The following is a 19,468-nucleotide window of genomic DNA, read 5'->3' as shown; positions in this document are numbered from 1 at the left end:
CGGCGTCGGAGTCGGAGTCGGAGTCGAGGGCGACGGAGTCAACCGGCAGAGGTGGAGGGCCGTCGGCGTCGCGTTTCGCTGGAAGAGAGTCACGACTTCGCAGAGGGGGAGAGAGAGAGAGCAGAGCGGACGTCGCGAGAGGGAGGCGGAGGAGCATCGAACACGACGAGGCAGCTCAGCACCAGCTTCTCCAGCAACCTCGCCTCCGAGCCTTCCGTGTGCGGGTCTCGCTTGGCGGGCGACGTCGCCGACGTTGAGGGAGCTCGAAGAGGCCTGCTTCTCCTCCGCGTGCTGCATCTGCGATCCCGGGAACGCCGGAACGAATGACGGAGCAGCAACGAACCCGAAGAGAGAAGCGAGTGAGCACCGGAGTAGCGGCGGCCGTAATGTGGTTCGTCGGTGATGGCAGGAGAACGGCCGCTTGATGCACGGCGGAGCAACAACGAGCGCGGAGAGAGGATTTCAGATTCAAAATTCGGAAGGAAAGAAATGGAGAGGAAAGAGGAACGAACGGCCATTTTCTTCCTCAAACGAAGGAAAGAGAAAATCTGACAGGAGAGAGAGCGTGCAGGTCAGGAGGAGAGGACGTCCTTTCTTTTGCCAGCCGAGCCGAGCCGAGCCACCAGCCGAGACGAGAGTTAGAGGAGAGAGGAAGAAGCGCTGAGCGTCAGAGTGGTGGGCCCCACGCGGCCCGCGCGAATTTTGAACGCCTGACGCCCTCGCTTACGTGGCGCCACGTGTCGACCGCTGAATGGTTTAACCCACGGCCTACGTGTTGGGTTAAACCCACCCAATATTTTCTCAGGGGAGGAACGGTGAAGAGACGTCAGGAGACAGGAGAGAGAGAGAATTTCAAAAAAGGGAAGAAGAGCACTGTTCTTCTTCCCCGGTGGGCTCGTCTACCGCCTGCCGTGCTTCACCTTCTGCCCGCCGGAAGCCACATTCGCCGCCCGCCTGTTTTTCGCAAGCCCAGCACCGGTAGCTGCCCCGCCGGACGCCGCATCGCCGTTCCGCCACCCAATTCCGCCCGCAATCTGCTCTTCGACAACCACACCACCGTGCGCCTCCAGCTCACGCCCCGCAGCAACCGAGCGACCGACCGAGCCTCTTCCACCGCGCCAGATCGGGACCCCTTGCTCTCGCCGTCGTCGACGCCAAAGCCTGCTGCCGAGTCCTCCGTCTGAGCGTTGCCACCTCCACCTCCGTGCCCCTGCAGAGACCCGCGACGCCCCCGTTTGCTGTCGTTGCCAACCGCCAAAGCCGGGCTCGAGCCTTCGTCGGTCTCTGCCGCCCCTGCAGCAGCCCGAGCGCCTGCCTCTTCACCTGAGCCACGAAGCCGCTGCAGCCCGTGCCGGAGCCGCCGGTTTTGTTGCGACCTGCAGCGCCACCGCCTCTGCTCGAGCCTCCACCCGCGACGCTCCTGCTCCGACGTCCAGCAGATCTGCCCCGGACCCACGAAGTCGTCGCTGTCCCATCTCGCCGGAACTCTCGCCTGCGAGCCCGCATCCCTGCACCGCGCCGCACCACCGTGCTCGCTTTGCTCCGCTCCTGCAGCTAGATCCGACCACCGCGACCTCCGATCAGCGACCCGACGCCACAGACCCAGCGATCCGACGACCCGGCGTTGCCCTCTGCCCTGTTCGTTTCTGCCAGTGACTGACGCCAGCAGACCCGAAACACCCGAACGCCGATCTGCTGCTGCTCCCTTGCCGCGCGCTGCTGCCCCTCGCCGGACCTTCGCCGGAGCTCCGACCGCGACGCCCTCGCCGGACTGACGGTGACCAGCCACCACGAGCACTGCCCTTGGTTGGAAAGCAAAAGAAAAAAAAAAAAAAAATACATTAGGTAGTTTTATTTATTTATTATGTTTTTATTATTATCTTTATGTCTTTTATAGTATTTTTTTTTTTAGTGTAATAATGTATGATTGGGATTACGACATGAATTAGTCCCTTAAATTAGGGATTGATGGTCCACTTTTGCGCTCGAAATCCGACTCACAATTTCTTACAAAAATCGACAATCCAATCTCACGTCCAAGATTCAATTCGTGATTTAATTTTAAAATTGGCCAACCGGTTCACCAATTTATGGATATTAATCTATCTTGTCCGATTTGTTGTGGTGTTGATTGAATTAATTTTATTTTTCGTAAAATAAAAAATAAAAAATGCTGAAATTAAGATTAAGTTTTTTTATAATTTTTTTTTGTTATCTTGCATATTTAGAATAGGGATTTTATTCCGAATTTTGAAAAAATAAAAAATCCAAAAAAATCAATTTAGGATGCTAGTTTTATTTTAAACTTAGATTGCATGTTTCATTATTTGACAATTTTAAATTTCGAATTTTAGAAAAAACAAACAAAAAAAATCATCATGCATATATCATGTAGAATTATGGCATTCTTTGCACGTCATTGTATGTTTATTAATTATAGGTTTAAATAATTTCTCCTAGATAAATTACATGTTCTTATTAAAAAAATAAAAAATCATGTGCACGCCATAAGGAATTAGGTTCATGAAATGCACGCCATTTAGTAATTGTTGCTAGGTTTATTTAATTAGAAATTACATGTCATTAAGATTAGGTCATTTTGGTTAATTTAGATTACATCTTTAATTGTTGCATGTTCATTAAGAAATCACAAAAAAGTTTTACTCATTCATATAGTTTATGACCTATTGACATGCCATATCATTTCATATTAGATTAGAAGCATTGCATTTACTCATTCATATAGTTGATGTGAATTCCGATTTAACATTACAGATGCTTTCGTTGCTATGAGGTAAATTTTGCATTTTTTTATTTGTTTTTTTTAGTGTTAAATTGGTGGTTTGTACACCTACATGATAACCTCACATGTTAGGGAGATAAATTAAAATTAATTCAAGTTGATTGCCAAGCATTTTTCAAAATAAAAGAAAAAGGTATTGAAATGACGTTAGCCAAATCTAACGTAATCAAGTCCCCGTATCTAAAATCTCTGGTTTGTAGAAGTGAAATAATTCTCTCATTATTTTACTTAGGTGTCTAATCGACCTACCATAAACTGATTAGTGACGGCTCTTTTTGCATGCTAGATATTTGAACCTAAGTCGTGAATTGGTATGGGCTTGGAAAAACCAAAGTTAAGTTAAGCTTAGTAATTCATTAACCAAATTTTAGATAATACATCTGAAAATTTAGGTCGCGACATTTGGGATATTAGGCTCAAGAAAGTAATTGAGGACAAGAAGATGAGCATAAGAAGACTTTTGTGGCATTTTAATCATGACATAGGATATTTTCCCTTGACTAAATGGGTCTCTCTCTCTCCCCCTCTCTATTTTCACATTCAGCCCCCCCGCGCTCGATAGAACAGCCCCTCCTTTCTTTTCATCTTCTGCCCACTCCATTTCCCTTTCACGTGTTCATCTTTCTTCCCCTCCACTCTCTCCATCTCACGTTTCTTCACCCCTTCACGTCACTAGCCCTCACCCCACCATATAATGCCAGCATCCAACAAAGCTTCACACTCGGCTGCCACAGCCTCCAATTTCAGTCACACCAGCAACACTTCAACCCAGCAAACTCTCACCTCACGTCCCTCTCCTTCACCAGGCCCTTTCCTTTTGTTTTGTTGCCGCAAGCCAGCAATTCCAGCAGCCAGTCCAATAAGGGCAGCAAGGCTAGCAACCGCGACCAGCTCCTCGTGCCGCTCAACCCGCAAGCCACTGTTCAGCATTCCAACTCCAGCAGTAGAGCAGCCCCATGCCCAGCCAATGCTAATGACCAGCAGCTGGTTCGCCCAGCTCAGCTGAGAATTGGTTTCCTAGCTCAAGCAGCAAGCTTGTTGGCTGTTTTCAACCTCATCTGGGTCTCCTTTGGAGCCGCCGAAGATAGGGGTCTTGGTCGCCTTCGTGCCGCCGTCACCGTGGACTCACCGGACCGCTAAACTGGTGAGTTTATTCACTAAACCTTACTTATGAGATTAATTATATTTAAGGGTTGGTTAAATTAGCTTAAGAATGGATTTGTGATAATTTAGAATGGTTAGATTAGTCTTAGAATTGATTAGTGTTAATCTAATTAGTGAGATTAACACCTTTAAGATGGATTAGTCCAAATCAGTGGATTTTCTACAATTTAGATCTTTGGACCCTTGTCATTTGCCATCTTTGTAGATCGAAATGAGTTGCGAATTTGAAGTTGATTCCTTCTTGAGAAAGGTTTTAGACATCTTCAGCTATGACATACATTTTTCTCAAGATTTTTAGGGATTTAAAAGAATGATATATCAGCTCTGTCATTTGTAAAAAAAAGTCTCAGACTGTGTTGGAATTTGTGAAATTTCGGGATTCTAGGGGTTTTTATTAACTCTTAGAGTTTAAATTTCAAAATAGTTTCTTTACAAAAGTTGTTTTTCACATCTTCTAATTTAACATACTCAAATTTCAGATAAAACAGACATTTTTTGGACCTTGAACCAAACTGATTTCGGAAAATAGACTTTCTGGAAGCGGACCCAATTTTTGGTACTAGATTGAGCGATTTACTTGGACGAATCTAGAAGGATCTAGGTTAATATGTCTGCATGAAAAATGTTCATTTAGGTGTTCTTTACAATATATTCAAATTTGAAAATTTTCTGAGCTTTTTCGGGTAGGTTTCTTGATTTAAACTTGGAGACGCGCGAGTGGCCCGATTTCTGCCAATTAGAATCGGTTATGGTTTTGTGATTGTTCTTGATATTGTGCTTGCTAAATAAGGTGTATTTAGTGATGTGGTGGACTTGTGGCATGTTGAGAACTTATGTGTGAGGTCATATGGTGGATTGCTCTTTGTTAGTAATTTATTACTATTGCAAAAAGTGACCCATTGGACTATTAAATAAAAAATAAATGAGGTGTCGGGTCCGGACACCAAAACTTATTTGCCCATAAAACAATGAGGTTCTAAACTAGGTGCATGCAAAGTTTGACGGTGACGGATTAACTTTGAGTACGTGAGCACTTATGAATTTATTTCTAAACGTTTGGAACAAAAAAAAAAAAGAAAAGAAGAGGGGTTACTAAGGTTTGTTCTCAAAAGAGGGTGGTTGGAAAAGAAATTAGAAAAGAAATATGGTGTCGGGTTTGGACGCCAAGTTTTATGTGCTCAATAAAATGATGGGGTTTTGTATGAGGTGTGTGCAAAGTTTGGCGGGTTAATTTCAAATACGGGACCCCGTATGAATTTATTTTGGAGGGTTTGAAAAAAGAAAAAATAGGTGCCAAGTTTATTTTTAAAATGGGGTTTTGGAGTTCTATATGAAGGAGGCTAAAGTTGACCTGATTGTTCAGGTGCCTGCATGGTTAGGTTAATTAAGTAGTTCAATTTAATTAATGGCAATTTATCTATTTACTTAATTGCATTTATTTAATTATTTTGTAATTTATTCATTATTTAATATTTTCTAGAAATTAGACCGAGATAGCCGATGACCTGAATTACGTGCTGATTGCAATGGTGTGGTTAATTTCTGCAATTTAGTGGCAATTTGTGCAAATTGAGTATTGATTGGAAATTGGGTTACTTATTCTAAAATTGAATGATTGTGTGTTAATTAAGAGAATTCATCTCCCGCTTTGTGTCAAGTGAACGATGCTTTTATATGGAAAGCCGTCTTGAGGTAGACGTTATTGTGCTCAATGGGGCGAGACGACGCCTAGCTATGCGACGGATAGATCCGATGTGTGACGGATAGATCCATTGCGTGTCAGTTAGATCCGCTATATGACGGATAAACCCGATATGTGACGGATAAACCCGTTGTGTGACGGATAAACTCACTATGTGATGGTTAGATCCGCTGTGTGAGGTTAAATCGTACCTATGTGACTATTATCAATTGAAATGCATGATAGGTCGTGCCTATGTAACAGTGATCAATTGGAATATATGATCAACTGAGATGTGGTGATTGATGGAAATGTGATTTGAGACACTCCATTTGATCAAGTGTTATCATTGCACTTCTGTGTTATATAAATTATACTAACGTGTATGGAGGATCTGAGACGAGGGAAGTCTCTGTGGTTGCATGATTATATGGTTAGGATGCCTCTAGGCATATTACCCTCCTAATTGGGGTTTAAGGCGTGAACTCATTGAGATTTATATCTAACCCCGTCGTGAGCTTTAACTTTTCAGGATTGTAGAGTAGAGGACCTGGAGCCTAGCTAAGGAGATCTGAGGTATGGGTCAGATAAGACAGTTTCTTTGAGAGCTGGTCTTTTGAAGTCTTTTGGTTGTTAACTTTTGTACTGGACTTAGTTGATTTATAAAAGCATGTTTTGTTTGTGAATCTGTTGTCTTGTTTTTCTATCCCAAGATGGTTACTGTTAGGAGATTTGTTTTTGTTTTCGCATATGCAATAAAAAGAAAGGGTTGGCAACTCGTTCCAAATTTTTTTATCGACCATCGAGGGATGGGTATGTGCTCGAGGATCGGGGCGTGACGATGTTGATGCTAGAAAGGATTTTGTTTCAACTTTATGGAAAAAGAAATTTGCTCTCTATTTTTTGAAACTATTTCTTTCGAACTTTATAGGAATCTGAACAATGATAAATACGAGGAGCACCATTGGTGTAAAATATTTTTTACACAAAGGAAATGAAATTGACTTACTAATGAAATTACACATACAATTGTGTCGCGACCAAAATTTTGGGTGAACCACCTAAAGTTTGGTTAATGGACTACTAAGTCTAAACTTAGCTCGGACTCTCCCAGGCCTATACCAATTCGCGACTTAGGTTCAAATTCTTAACATGCAAAATGTTTTTAATCAAGAGTCGCTACTAATCTATTTTTGGTGGGTCGATTAGAAACCCAAGTAAAGTAACATGAGATTTACTTTACTTTTACAAACTAGAGATTTGAGAGTTCGGGAACTTGATTATGCTAGATTTCTCTAATGCCCTTTCGGTACCTTTCTCTTTCATTTTCGAAAAAATATTTGCAGGTAGCTCGAATTGATTTTAATTTATTCCTTAACATATGAGGTGATCATGCAGGTGCGCAAACCACCAATTTAACACCCAGATAAAGCAGTGAATAAATTGCAGGACTTACCTCATGACAACGAAAGCATCTGCAATGTTATATCAAAATTCACATTGACAGTCCTAGATATGATTTCTAATTAACACGCAAATTCTTTTTTCTTTAATTAACGAGAATCTAATCTTACATGCAATGCAATGCTATTAATCTAACATGTAATGATATGGCATGGCAATATAACCCAAACTATATGACATAAATAAAATGCAATCTATACTAAAGAATGAAATTGATTTATTCTAAAGGCAATCTTTTTGGTATTTTCCCTGAAATTTGAAATTAAGAAAAATGCAAAAATTATCTAGCTAGATTAAAATTCTATCCAACTTATATTAAGGATTAGATCATGCTAAACCATAATTTAAACTAATATATTATCTTAACTTAGCAATCTCTAACCTAAGATGCAACCTATCTAAAAAATAAATCTAAGCTTAAAATGAAACACTCAATTTTATCATGATATGCAATGATGTACAAAGAATTTCCTAATTCTATATGCCATGTGCATGATGATTTTTGTGTTTTTTTTATTTATAAAATTCGAAATTTAAAATTGCCAAATAATTAAGCGTGCCATTTAAATTAATGAAAGGAAAATCTAACATCCTAAATTTATGTTTTTGGATTTTTATTTCAAAAATTTGAAATAACTAAATTTCCTATTCTAAACATGCAAAATAACCCTAAAACAAGCAAGGAACCTAATCTAACTCAATTTTTTTTTGGGATTTTCTTTTACGGAAATAAAATCGACTCAAACACCACGACAACAAATTAGACAAGATAAGATGGATATCTATAAATTGATAAATCATATCCCGCGCATAGGATCAGATTGGTCAATTTTAAATAAAACCGAGAATCGAATTTCAAGCATGAGATCGGATTGGCGATTTTCTGTACGATTGCAAGTCAGATTTCAGGTGCGAAAATTGGACTGTCAACCGTATGCACGTTGTGAAATTAAAAGATTTCCAATTTATAATCTTACTTGAGATTACGGACACCGCATTGACGAAATTTTTGGAAATTAAAATAGACAAAATTTTTACCTATTTTGGACTTTGAACGATGGCTCATGAATCATGATGGAGATCGATTTGGATCAGTAGCTCGTCGCCTTAGCTTGCGGTACGGTGCTCGGCGAAGGTGGTGGTGTAGCCGATGGTGAGGTGGGCTGAGTTAACGTCGAGGAATCTCCACGTGACGATGCGAGGCAAAGCCGAGAGTTGGATACCGTATAATCGTCTAAGAAATTTCGCAGCAAACATTGGGAATTTCCGGTAATTGTCAAGGAAGGCCTGCTTCTTTCTCAACGTCTCGTACTAATTCAAACACTTGCTAAAGAGATGCCGTATGCTGGTGTGGCTTGCTAACATAAGACCACTGACCCTATGGGCGGTTTCAACATATGGAGACTTTCTTGATAGGGCAACCTGAATACTCGCCGGGCCCCACTCAATGAAATTGACAAGCTTTCTTTCACGTATCCTCTGCAAACTTTCATGAACCTGGAGGTTGCTGGACTATCCTCGGGAAACCCGTACAACTGCTGGAACTCCAATGCTGGCTCGAAGGGTTGTTTGATGTGGCAGAGATTTGCTAAAGATTGCGCCGAGATGCTGCGGGGAAGCTTCAACGAGCCATTGCAGAGAGAAAGCCAGGCTCCTTCCCCTCACGTTCCCTCTCCACTCTCTAGATTTACATTGGTGGGTTTTAAATGTTGCTGACCCTCTCTTTTCTCGTGAACCAGCGTCCTCTCCCAACGGTGGCCGTGTATGAAATTGTGGCCGCCTCCCTAAAACCCTATGGCTGCGTTTGGTCGTCGGGATAATAATCAAGATAGGATAGGATAAAGTAGGATATTAAATTCTCTGGATAATAAATGCAAACATATCTAATCATATCAAGTGTTTGGCACACTTTAGGATAAGATTAAAAAATAATATGATATTCAATTAAGTTATAAAATATAAAAATAGAAAATTCAATTAATTAAAGGCCATGGAAAAGCCCTGGATCTAGGAATTGTGGCCACCTCTACAGTGGCCACCATTGAAAATGGTGAGCACCAACATCGCCATGCAATGGCAACGCAAATCGGTAAATCTTAGACTGCGACAGAGAGAGGGGTGGGGGAATTTTAGGCGACCATCGAAGTAGTCTTTGCATTGCCTCAAATCGATGGAGATCCCAAATTGTCAAAGATACCAAAGATTTATAGCTGTTTCATTACCATCACCATCTTCCCCTCTTCCTTTGAGACGTCCAACGTACTTGGTCATCAGATTCAATAAGACCATGATCCAAAGGAAGGGGCACCCAATTGCTGGTGTATGAGAAGCGAAGATGGGAGAAGAAGTGGAAGAAGAGGGCTGACAATGAATCGGAGAGGCGGAGGCATCCATTTGATGTAGATGCTTATGATATCTTCTCTTTTTGTTAAGTTCTTTCTTTCCTTAAAAAAAAAAAATTATCCAATCCGGGCTTATCCCACCCCCTCCCCCGAATTTTTTATCCGGCGTTTTATCCAGATGTATCAGGGTTTGTCCGATCCGGTGGACATTCCCAAACATCAGATAGGATAACAAATTATCCTATCCAAACTCAAATCCGGACTACCAAACGCAGCCCATGTGTTTTACCTTTTTATAGGCCTAATCGATTAGGGTTTTTAATTTTTCCAAATCGATATGCACGAAGATCTTTTTTTCAAATGCAATATTCACTTTTCCAAACACAATAATTGTTTACACTTGCCCTATCCGAAAAAATTCCATCATATCTCAGAAAATTTCAAACTCCTATTTTTACAAGATAATTTTTTTTTTTTAAAAAAAAGGGGGGCTTGGGCCAATTTGCTCGCTTTGGAACTTAGCCCAACTTATCAAATTAAAGTTTAAAACCGCTAATTCGAACCCATTTGTCATCGGTCCAATAAATGTAAAAAATGCAAATTAAAAATCAATACACCTAAATCCGTATGCTATGTAACTAATATTTTTTTCAGGGATAAAATTACCCCCTAATTTTTAATGCAATAAATGACTAAACGGGTTGCCCAAAATTTAGCTGTCAACAAATTACTAAAACGAAAAATCATATAGCAGAGTTTGATCCAACTATTTAAGCGAGATTGCTTCCTGTGGTCATCTTTAAAATATGCCGTTGGATAGGACGACATCCCCGGAAGGTAGTTTTTCCCCAATCTAAACTTATTTTCAGTCAATAAAAAATGTTTTCTATAGATTAATTAGTTTTTTGATATCTAAACACCGAAAAATCAGAAAATAATTTCTTAAAAATAGTTTTCCTTCATTCAACGGACTGAGTTGCCAAAGGAAAATGATGGCCTACATCTGTCGCATCTCTACAACAACAATCACCAAGCCTCTATAATCTGAAAGACATAAATACTGCTGCTGGGAAAAGAAAAAACCTTAGTATTGTTGGAATGAAATTTTTATCACCATGACGTACATATTATTTAAATTACCACCGCAATAGTCAACTTACAAGTCTTTTGAGAAATTGCTAGCGAGATAGTTCAGAAAGAAACGCATTGAAGATAGATGCTTGATAGTCCGGTTGCATTCATCTTTATGAAATACTACATATAGGTTCATTCAGAGCCTCGATCTTGCATGGCCAATCAAATTGGAGGACCGTGCAGGGAGCTGCAGACAACACCAATCGTCATCATCCTCTTCCAATGCTTTGAACAGCATATCCACCGTCTCTGCACTGACTAACTCTAACTTTGGCGGCTCCCACTGTGTTCATCAAACTAAAATCAGGCTCAAACTCAGCCCCGTGTATTAATTCATCAAATATGTTAGATAAACCGTTTATCCCATAAGGTTAAGCTATTGGAAATTGGACCAGCAATGTATATGTAGTATATGACTTGACAATGTGAGTCTTCAATTATTCTCTCTTAAACACATGGGTGTTAAGTCCATGGTTTTCTTTTTAATGGGGTAATATACATGAGACTCTATAGTTTGTTATTGCAATATAAATCCTTTCCCTCCCATTAATTCGTTAAGAGAAGTTATTGATTTAGACCGTCCTAGTCTAGCCAATATACAGCTAATGACGGATAAAGCCAAGTACCAATCAAAAGGTTTGGACATTAAAAGAGAGAGAGAGAGAGAGAGAGAAAGCATGATGTCATAACCATATATATATTATTTTTTTTTGGTAAAAGATGTCATAACCATATTAAATGTCAAATAAATCGATATTATTTTTTCTCTTTCTAAATAAAGTTTCAAGATCCATCTCGACAAGTCAAATAGTAGGGTCACAGAATATGTGTTTGCACCTTGGGTTTATTGACTTTATCGAATAAAATTGCCCTTGAACCCTGCACCGAAACGGATTAAGCAATGCATTGCCCAAATTAATGAAGAGAAGAACATATAAGAAAAATGATAGAACTGCTTATTGAATAATCAGATTACAAAAGTATTTTATGGTCCATAAATGATCTAAACCAAGCTGATCTCCACTATTGATTATGTGGCCCTCATAGTTGGACCTAGATAATCAATGGTTGAGATAGTATTGATCTATGTGGGTCTACAGTCTAAGCAATACTTCTTCGTATTAAGAAGTCGCTTACAAAAGTGATGTGATAAAGTAAACCTCCAATGGGTTACTTGAATATGTCCTAGATATTAAAATATCTATTTAGTGGCATCAATTTGTAAATGGATTCCACAAAAAGCTGTTTATATTACACCCTATCGCTACTCTTGCTTGAAGTACCTCATAGAAGTCATTGGTGATCTTCCTTCGCACGATGTTGCAAAAGATGGTGTACTCTCGAGCTAGACATTGTTCAATCGTCTGACCACGTCCTTCTCTTATCTAATCATCAAAACCAGCAAGTTCTTTTGGTTGTTGAATGGAATATGCCATGTTCCTCGTAATGTTACACAAAAATAATTGACAATGTCCGGCACGCAATAACGTTCAGAACTGTAGGAATAAACATATACATGCATGTATGTCCGTACGCAAGGAGTTAGTTTTGTGTATTACCGATCTCAGAAATATCTTTAGGCTAGTTGGACTAGCAGACTTCATATTTTTCACTGCATCCGCGATCCATTTCTCTGTAAAGTTGTCTAACAACTTCTCTTCCTGCACCGTATTATTATCTCAGCTGTACAATTATCGCGATCAACGCTTTGTAGCTAAAGTCAAAAAGAAAGAAAAAGGACAAATTCACAACAACATGCACTTACAAGAGAATGTAATATGTCCTCCACAGTTTGTCTTGAGAAACACTTGTTTATACTCTTCAATCTATTCCCACGATGAAGACTTGTTGGAATTTTTCTGACTAGCTCTAATGAAGAGCTTAAATTCAACAAGAAGAGAGTGAAATGCCAGAACTGAATATGAGTCACCTTTTGTGGAATTCTTCCTCTTTCACATTGGATTTGTGCGTATATTTGCTGATGACAGATAAAATTTCTGATGCATTTGAGGACTCCACTGAAGAGAGAGCTTGTTCTAACGGAGGAAGATCCTATTGATAATACAAGTTACCCATATAAAGAAAAGCAAAATTATATTCATTTAAATATTAATACATCTACCATTTCACAATTTTTCATTTTAACTTTTGAATTTAAAAAGCGCACAAGTTTTATAATTACTGCTAACTAGTAACCTTTGAAAAGACAAAATGAGTTGCAAGACCACATGCAAGCATTGTTGCTCCATCTATTCGTGCTCCTGTTAGCCCTAAATATTCACCTGCACGAGGAATGAAAAGTTTGATTCAATGTCATTCTCTCCCTCTTTAACTCCCTCCTTCCAAAGGACAATAAATGAATTCTTTGCTCATGATAATGTGCCTTTAACTCCCTTCCAAAAGAAAACGATGTTGAAAATTACCAAAGTAACCGGGAAGCTTGGACAGGAAATAAGAAGCACCCACATCCGGGAAAAGTCCAATTGAGGCTTCAGGCATTGCCAATACCTGCAATATCATAAATCGTCACACTATCCACAAGACAAATTACGATGAACTCCCCTTAGAAATGGGTCTCTTCCTTTTATTGGTTATCAAGTCCACCAGTAGCCTTGTCGGCCTTACTTTGTTCTGATTCGTGTCTTTTGTACTCAAACTCTTTGAGTTAGCTAATAAATCATTTTTCCCGATAAAAAAAGGAAAAAGTACGATGAACTAAGCTCATCTGGTGACTATTTACCGTCTTCTCTGTCACAACTCTAAAGCTCCCATGCATGGAGATTCCAGCGCCACCACCCATTACGACTCCATCGATGAGGCATATCTTTAAAAAAATTCACATGAAGAAGATGTTCAAGGTGATTTAGAAGGTATTGGTAAATTAATTTCAGAAGCTGCATTGTTTGGTTCATCAAACATGCAAGTACTGGATAAGAAGAGAAGAGCCCAAGTCTCACCAAAGGCTTTTTATAGGTAGCAATCAAGTGATCCAACGTGAGCTCTTTCTTGTAAAAGCTTGCTCCGTAGCTCCAATGTCCTGAAGGGTTTTAATTAATACCAGAAATTACTTGGATCATAAGATTAAGATTTATATTGATGACATTTCTTCGTTTGTGGAAGATATATTTATATATCTATATATGATTTACTATTCCCTTAGAACTGATTTTTTTTTCCGGTGATGGTTAATTTCGAAAAGGTTTCTAAGTGTCAAAGAACAATTGATAGAAACAAAATTTACTTTTTTCTGATTAAGTTACGAACTAATTTTGGCCACTAACTCGCTAGTGACCAATGTTTATTATTATTTTTTATTTTATTTTAAAGAGTATCTACTTCTCTTATCTTTCGCAAAGAAAAATCCTCTTATCTTTTATCTATTTATTTACCTCATTTACGAACGCCTTAAATTCAACAACTATTATAAGAAATTACCAATATTTATTTTGGTGCAGTTTATAATTTTTTTTATCAAATTTCCAATTAGTTTTGGGTTATCAATTCATTTCTATTACTTATCCTAATTTATTTGGTTTTTTTTAATATATTCACAAAATTTACTTTTCCCCTTTCATTTATTTATTATTATTTTTTATTATTATTTTGGTTTTGCTTACCAACATTTTAAATATTACCAATTCCTTTTAGAAATTAACAACCTCAATTAGAGAAATTAAAAACTCTTCAATAAAGTTACCAACTAGTTTTGCATTAGCAACTCTAAAAGTTGAGTTAGTTATCAAGGTTAATTTGATTATTCAAATTACCAACTTCTCTTATCTCTGATATTAAAAAAAAAAATCATTTATGTTTTACCACTTTTAGCTATGTAAGGCCTTAAGTTTACTGACTATCATATGAAATTATCAAACTTTAAGTGATTGACTTCCCAACCTTTCCCTCAATTAAGTTATGAACTCTCGTTGATTTTAAAAAACGAAGTCTTCTAATCGTTTACCATCTTTCATATGTCTTCGCATTAAATTTACTAACTCTCATATGAACTTATCAAAATATATATGCGTGACTTATCAATTTTTCTCCCGTTAAGTGATTAACTCATTTTGATTCATCAACTCTAAACTGGACATAACTTCACAATAAACATAAAGGAAATCGGTACCATTATATGTCTGAAAAGACCCTTAACAAAGACAATTATTTCTACTTATAACATCACAACAGCGGCAATTGTAATTGTTGTTATTAACATTTAGTGACAAAAATTGGAAAATCACTTTGATTTAGGTTGGTAATGTCTGATCAGAGTTTGTCTGTTGTAAAGATTGCTAACACAGGCAAATAAAAGTTGGTAATTCAATTAAAAAGTTGGTAAAAGAGAAACCAAATGTTGACAAGCGACTTTAATGAAAATTGGTAAACCCAAATAAGTTTTATAACTTAATGCGAAAAAGGTAGGTAAGTCACAGTAACTCGGGTTAGTAATTTCATATAATGATTAGTAAATTCTATATATAGTAAGCTACACAAAAGAAAAGTTCATGAATTAGTATAAAAGTTGGTAATTTGCAATTATCAAAGAACATTTGGTAATATCACACAAGTGTCGGTAGGCTTGCAACAAAGTCGCCAATCTCATATTTTTACCAATGGTTTATTAACATTTACTAATACTCATTGAAATTTGCCAATGTAGTGCTTTTGCCACGGAACCTCAGAATACAGCATGTATATATGATTCTCTTGCATTTATCACGACTTACAGTTATATGAATTACAATTAAAAGAGAGCATATCCGGATTTGATCACCTGTTAAGATGGAGCACATATTTCCAATAACATCACCGCCTGCGCAAAATGCTTTTCCGTTCCCCTGATGAATATTTCAGCAAGAGGCAAAGAATAACATGAATAATGAGAATTGTCCAAAAAGCTCTAAACCTAATGTATATCAGGTATTTAAGTTTTAAACTTTTCAATCGTATCAATTTAGTCCAAAGTTTTTTGACAATTTATCAATTTAATCCTAAACATTTTATTGTACCAATTTAGTTTTAATTTTTTTTTATGGCAAATCATCAAAATGTTTAGGACTAAATTGACAAATCATCAAAAATGACGTACATGAATACAACCTGTATTTACCTTCAAGATAACAAGGTTGACGGTATGATCGCCCTCGTAGATTTGCAACTTGTTAGACATCTGAGAAACCTGCGTGCTCAGAGAAGACGACGACAGACATGATTAACGAAGACACATAAACAAGCAAAGAAAGAAGAGAGGGACGCACCATTTCGAGAGTGAGGGTGTTTAACTTGGAAGGCCGGTTCAAGATCACCTTTCTCGCTCCTGAGTACTCTTCAAATAGTACCTGCAAATGAAATTATCATCTCCGAAACCGCTAAGCATGCCCTCTATTAAATGGTTGGACATCAATGAGTGGAGAGGACGCACCGGCTGCTCCATTAAGTCTCTGCGGAACAACTCGGTAGAGCTCGGAACCCGCATCCTTCTCTCTCTCTCTCTCTCTCTCTCCTTCCTCTTATGAGGGCCAAGCTAGGAAGCTCGGTTCCTATTCATAAGCAGATTGAGTAATGCTGTCATCACATTTATACAACTACATCCTCAATGACCATATGCAACCTCGTCAACTAGCCTTCGTCTGATGATGCCCAAGGCAAATCAAACTATTGTTTTGCAGTTTCCATGATGTTCATGCTTATTAAGGATTCGTGTGGAGACCCGAACCCTTGGAGTGCCAAAACTTCGCACAGGGGACACTTAAGTGCCAAAATTAGAGAATGTACACATAAGTGTCAAAATCAAAGAAAAATTGATCGGTTAAGTGCCAATGGCAAGAAAACTTGTCCAAAATGCTGTTGTGACATTTTTTTTGGCAAAACAAGTGCAAAACAACATCATTTTGCATACTAACGTGACTGGATAAGCCAAAAACGACGTCCTTTTACGTCAAGTTTAAATTGTAATATAAATATTGATTTAATTAAATTATTTAAAAAGGGGGGAGGAGTTGCAGAACGGCAAGGACTGTGCAAGCCCTTGCCACCGCCACCTCACCGTCACCAGGAAGGGCTAAGGTGACCTCAGCCAACCCTCCCCCACCGTTGCCAACCCTTCTCAGTGATAATAGGGTGGCAATGACAAGGGCTTGCACAACCCTCGCCGTTCTACAACTCCTCCCCCGCTTTTTTCAAATAATTTAATTTACTTAATATTTACATTAAAATTCAAAAAAGAGGCAAAACGACATTATTTTGGTTTTTCTTTACTAACTCAGCTCTCCAGTGAGTCACGTAGACGAATTATATTATTAAAAAATTGTTATGTAGGGTTTCTAGCGAGAGTTGTTGGACTTGACACTTAGATGTCTCAATTTTTAAAAAAAAATGACATTTAAGTGTATCTTTCATAATTTTTACCACTTAAGTATGTTTATTGTCATGTCAGAAAACCTCGTTTTTCTTATAATTTTGTCAATTTTTTCCGTACGCACGTGAATCACGTTCTGCCCAACTGTTAGGCTGGACACGGCTTGTACTCAAATCCGTGTTTTTTTTCTTGATGCATGTGATTCCTATGTCTCCCTTCTTCTGACGAATTCAGAACCACAAGTTGTAAGGATGAAAGCCTTCACAATCAGCATCGTCTGTGCAGTTATATACGCTTGGGAGTCATATCAAGGAAGATTTGCAAAAGATTTACATTATGTTTTTTACTAAATTTAGTGTATCTCTTATTATATCTAATATATCAGTTATCGTGCCCACAATAAACACTCAATAGCCAAGTGCAGAGCATATAATTGCTAAAAGTATCCAATAGCAAGCCCGCCCCAAGATGAGTGCTCTCCTATCCTAACTTCCTTGGAGTCCTATAGCACAGCCGAGACAGCGACACATTTTCTACCCCCGCATGGATGGAGCAATGGAAGTTTTGTGAATTCAAGAGAAGGTCACAACAAGACGAACTATTTATCATTATCGTAATTGTCAAGTGGAAGTATAATGATAGATGAAGCTGAGGATGTACTTTTTGGTTTTTTAGTTAGCATAAGATTTAGTATATATCTTATAATTAACTAGAGATATTGGGTAGATCTTTTGTTTCTCTTTTTCTATTAAGTAATTTATTGTATAAATATTTGTACTGCACATTAAACAATACAAGCGAATTACAATTTATCTCATGATATCAAAGTAGAGAGCATAAACACGCTTGACAATTCAGTCCGCATCGTTTGCAATATGGCCACGGAAGCATTTGCATAGAAGGTGATCGACCATTCCTTACCATATTATCTCAACACCTCTGATAATCGTGGAAGCATACTCGTTTCATGAGGGCTAACCCAGGATAAGTATGCAACATGGTGGAAGGAAATGAGAGGTACATTGTGGAAGAAAATAAATTCAGGTTTATTGATGGATTGCTAGAGAAGTCCAATCCAACTACACTCGAATTTAATGCTTGCGACATTTATGATTCCATGATAATTTCATGGATCTTTAGTTCCCTTGACAAGAGTCTACAAGGAAGCGTGGCATATGCAAAAGAAGCAAAAGATGGTAACAGACCCTCGCATCTACAAGATCAAAACCGAGATCAGGCTCTTATAGCAATGAGGACTCTCGGTGGTGGTTTACTACACTAAATTGAAGATCTTATGGGATGAACTCGATGATTATGAAGACCTATGGGAATTGGGCATAATTGTAATAGCTTAAGGTAAATTTGTTAAAGGTATATCAGTTTGAGATTTTTGGTGGTAAAAAAAAATAGTTTGGGATAAATTTGTCACAAGTGTAGTAGTTTGGGATTCTTCAGAGTATTAACTCAAAAAATAAAATGGGGATTTATGACTAAATTGACATAATAATAACATTTAGAACTTTTTGGGCAATTCTCCCATGGAATTCTTTTCTACTCCCTTGTAGACGTAGGTCACACCAACCAAATCGAGCTACATAAATTTAGTGTCCCATTTTTTATTTTTTTACTATTTAATCACCTGCTACAATAGGCAAATATCATTTAGTATGCTTAGTTGATTTGTAGACTCGGTAAAATAATAATAATAATAATAATAACATTTATTCTAAAACACTAGCTCAATGGAAGACCACAAGAATTGAACAAGGATATGGGGCAAGGTCATCAGTCATTGGCGCCGGTCAAGACCTGTAGTGTTATGTAGCTTTGGGATAAGGTCTTCCGATTCTCTATCTATTATTTCTGTTATTCAAGAGTAGACAGGCAAGTAGCTAGTTACTAGTCATGTCATGAGATCACACATGATAAGATCAAAATGGGATGGTGCAACTACCGAGAGCAAAAGATGGACCTCCCTAACCACTGGCGAGGCGCCTCGCCTAGGGATAGCAAGGTCACACAAACAAAGAAAGAGAAGGTGGGGAAAAAAAGAATAAGAAATATTAAAAAATTACAACGTCAACGTCATTGGTCAATGCCCACGTCAACACTAGCTGGTCATACTTGGTCGGATGGGTTGAATTTACACAATTGCAAAAGATTTAAAACTAAATTCCAACAAAAAAAAAAGTTCATACCTTAAAAATCATAAACTGATACGCGTGTAACAAATTTACCAAAAACTATTTTTTTTTACCATGAAAAACCCCAAAGTGGTACACCTGTGACAAATTTACCCTAACTAACCATAAAAAAAAACCCTAAATTTGTACATTTATGACAAATTTACCACAAACTAATTTATTCAATCGTAAAAAACCCAAAACTGATAAATTTGCAATAAATTTACCCTCCGCTAAATTGGATTAATACCACAAAAATCACAAAATTTGTAAACTATGACAAACGGAACATAAAACCTCAAATTGGTATATTAGTCAACTGTCACGTGTCATTTAAATTAA

General features: G+C 38.2%; 2 protein-coding genes across 2 annotated transcripts; one reads left to right on the top strand and one right to left on the bottom strand.

Moving 5' to 3' along the window:
• The first annotated feature begins 386 nt into the window (after window positions 1-386).
• LOC120292110 (predicted GPI-anchored protein 58) lies at window positions 387-1,941 on the top strand. The gene is made up of 3 exons (XM_039310010.1): window positions 387-391; window positions 831-1,374; window positions 1,408-1,941. Exons 1-3 carry the CDS (start codon window positions 387-389, stop codon window positions 1,654-1,656), a joined length of 798 nt encoding a protein of 265 aa, XP_039165944.1. The 3' UTR covers window positions 1,657-1,941.
• Window positions 1,942-3,550: 1,609 nt separating this feature from the next.
• LOC104429125 (3-hydroxyisobutyryl-CoA hydrolase 1) lies at window positions 3,551-16,107 on the bottom strand. The gene is made up of 14 exons (XM_039310009.1): window positions 16,008-16,107; window positions 15,844-15,924; window positions 15,696-15,764; window positions 15,360-15,423; window positions 13,546-13,625; window positions 13,329-13,412; window positions 13,012-13,096; window positions 12,785-12,870; window positions 12,519-12,640; window positions 12,354-12,414; window positions 12,148-12,249; window positions 11,872-11,973; window positions 11,426-11,467; window positions 3,551-3,805 (listed from the first exon to the last, which is right to left on the bottom strand). Exons 1-14 carry the CDS (start codon window positions 16,059-16,061, stop codon window positions 3,551-3,553), a joined length of 1,287 nt encoding a protein of 428 aa, XP_039165943.1. The 5' UTR covers window positions 16,062-16,107.
• Window positions 16,108-19,468: the final 3,361 nt, after the last annotated feature.

The sequence above is a fragment of the Eucalyptus grandis genome, chromosome 3 (assembly GCF_016545825.1).
Source record: "Eucalyptus grandis isolate ANBG69807.140 chromosome 3, ASM1654582v1, whole genome shotgun sequence".
Classification (NCBI taxonomy): Eukaryota; Viridiplantae; Streptophyta; class Magnoliopsida; order Myrtales; family Myrtaceae; genus Eucalyptus; species Eucalyptus grandis.
This window is presented reverse-complemented; position numbering and strand designations above follow the sequence as displayed.

What these genes read in the sequence shown, in the direction of transcription:
- LOC120292110 (XM_039310010.1), top strand. An exon ending in GAGCCGCCGGTTTTGTTGCG is followed by an intron (nt 1,375 to 1,407) that starts ACCTGCAGCGCC and finishes GCTCGAGCCTCC; the next exon opens with ACCCGCGACGCTCCTGCTCC.
- LOC104429125 (XM_039310009.1), bottom strand. Translation starts at nt 16,061, where the DNA reads ATGCGGGTTCCGAGCTCTACCGAGTTGTTCCGCAGAGACTTAATGGAG. An exon ending in CTACCTATAAAAAGCCTTTG is followed by an intron (nt 13,413 to 13,545) that starts GTGAGACTTGGG and finishes ATTTTTTTAAAG; the next exon opens with ATATGCCTCATCGATGGAGT. An exon ending in CAAGCTTCCCGGTTACTTTG is followed by an intron (nt 12,871 to 13,011) that starts GTAATTTTCAAC and finishes TTCCTCGTGCAG; the next exon opens with GTGAATATTTAGGGCTAACA.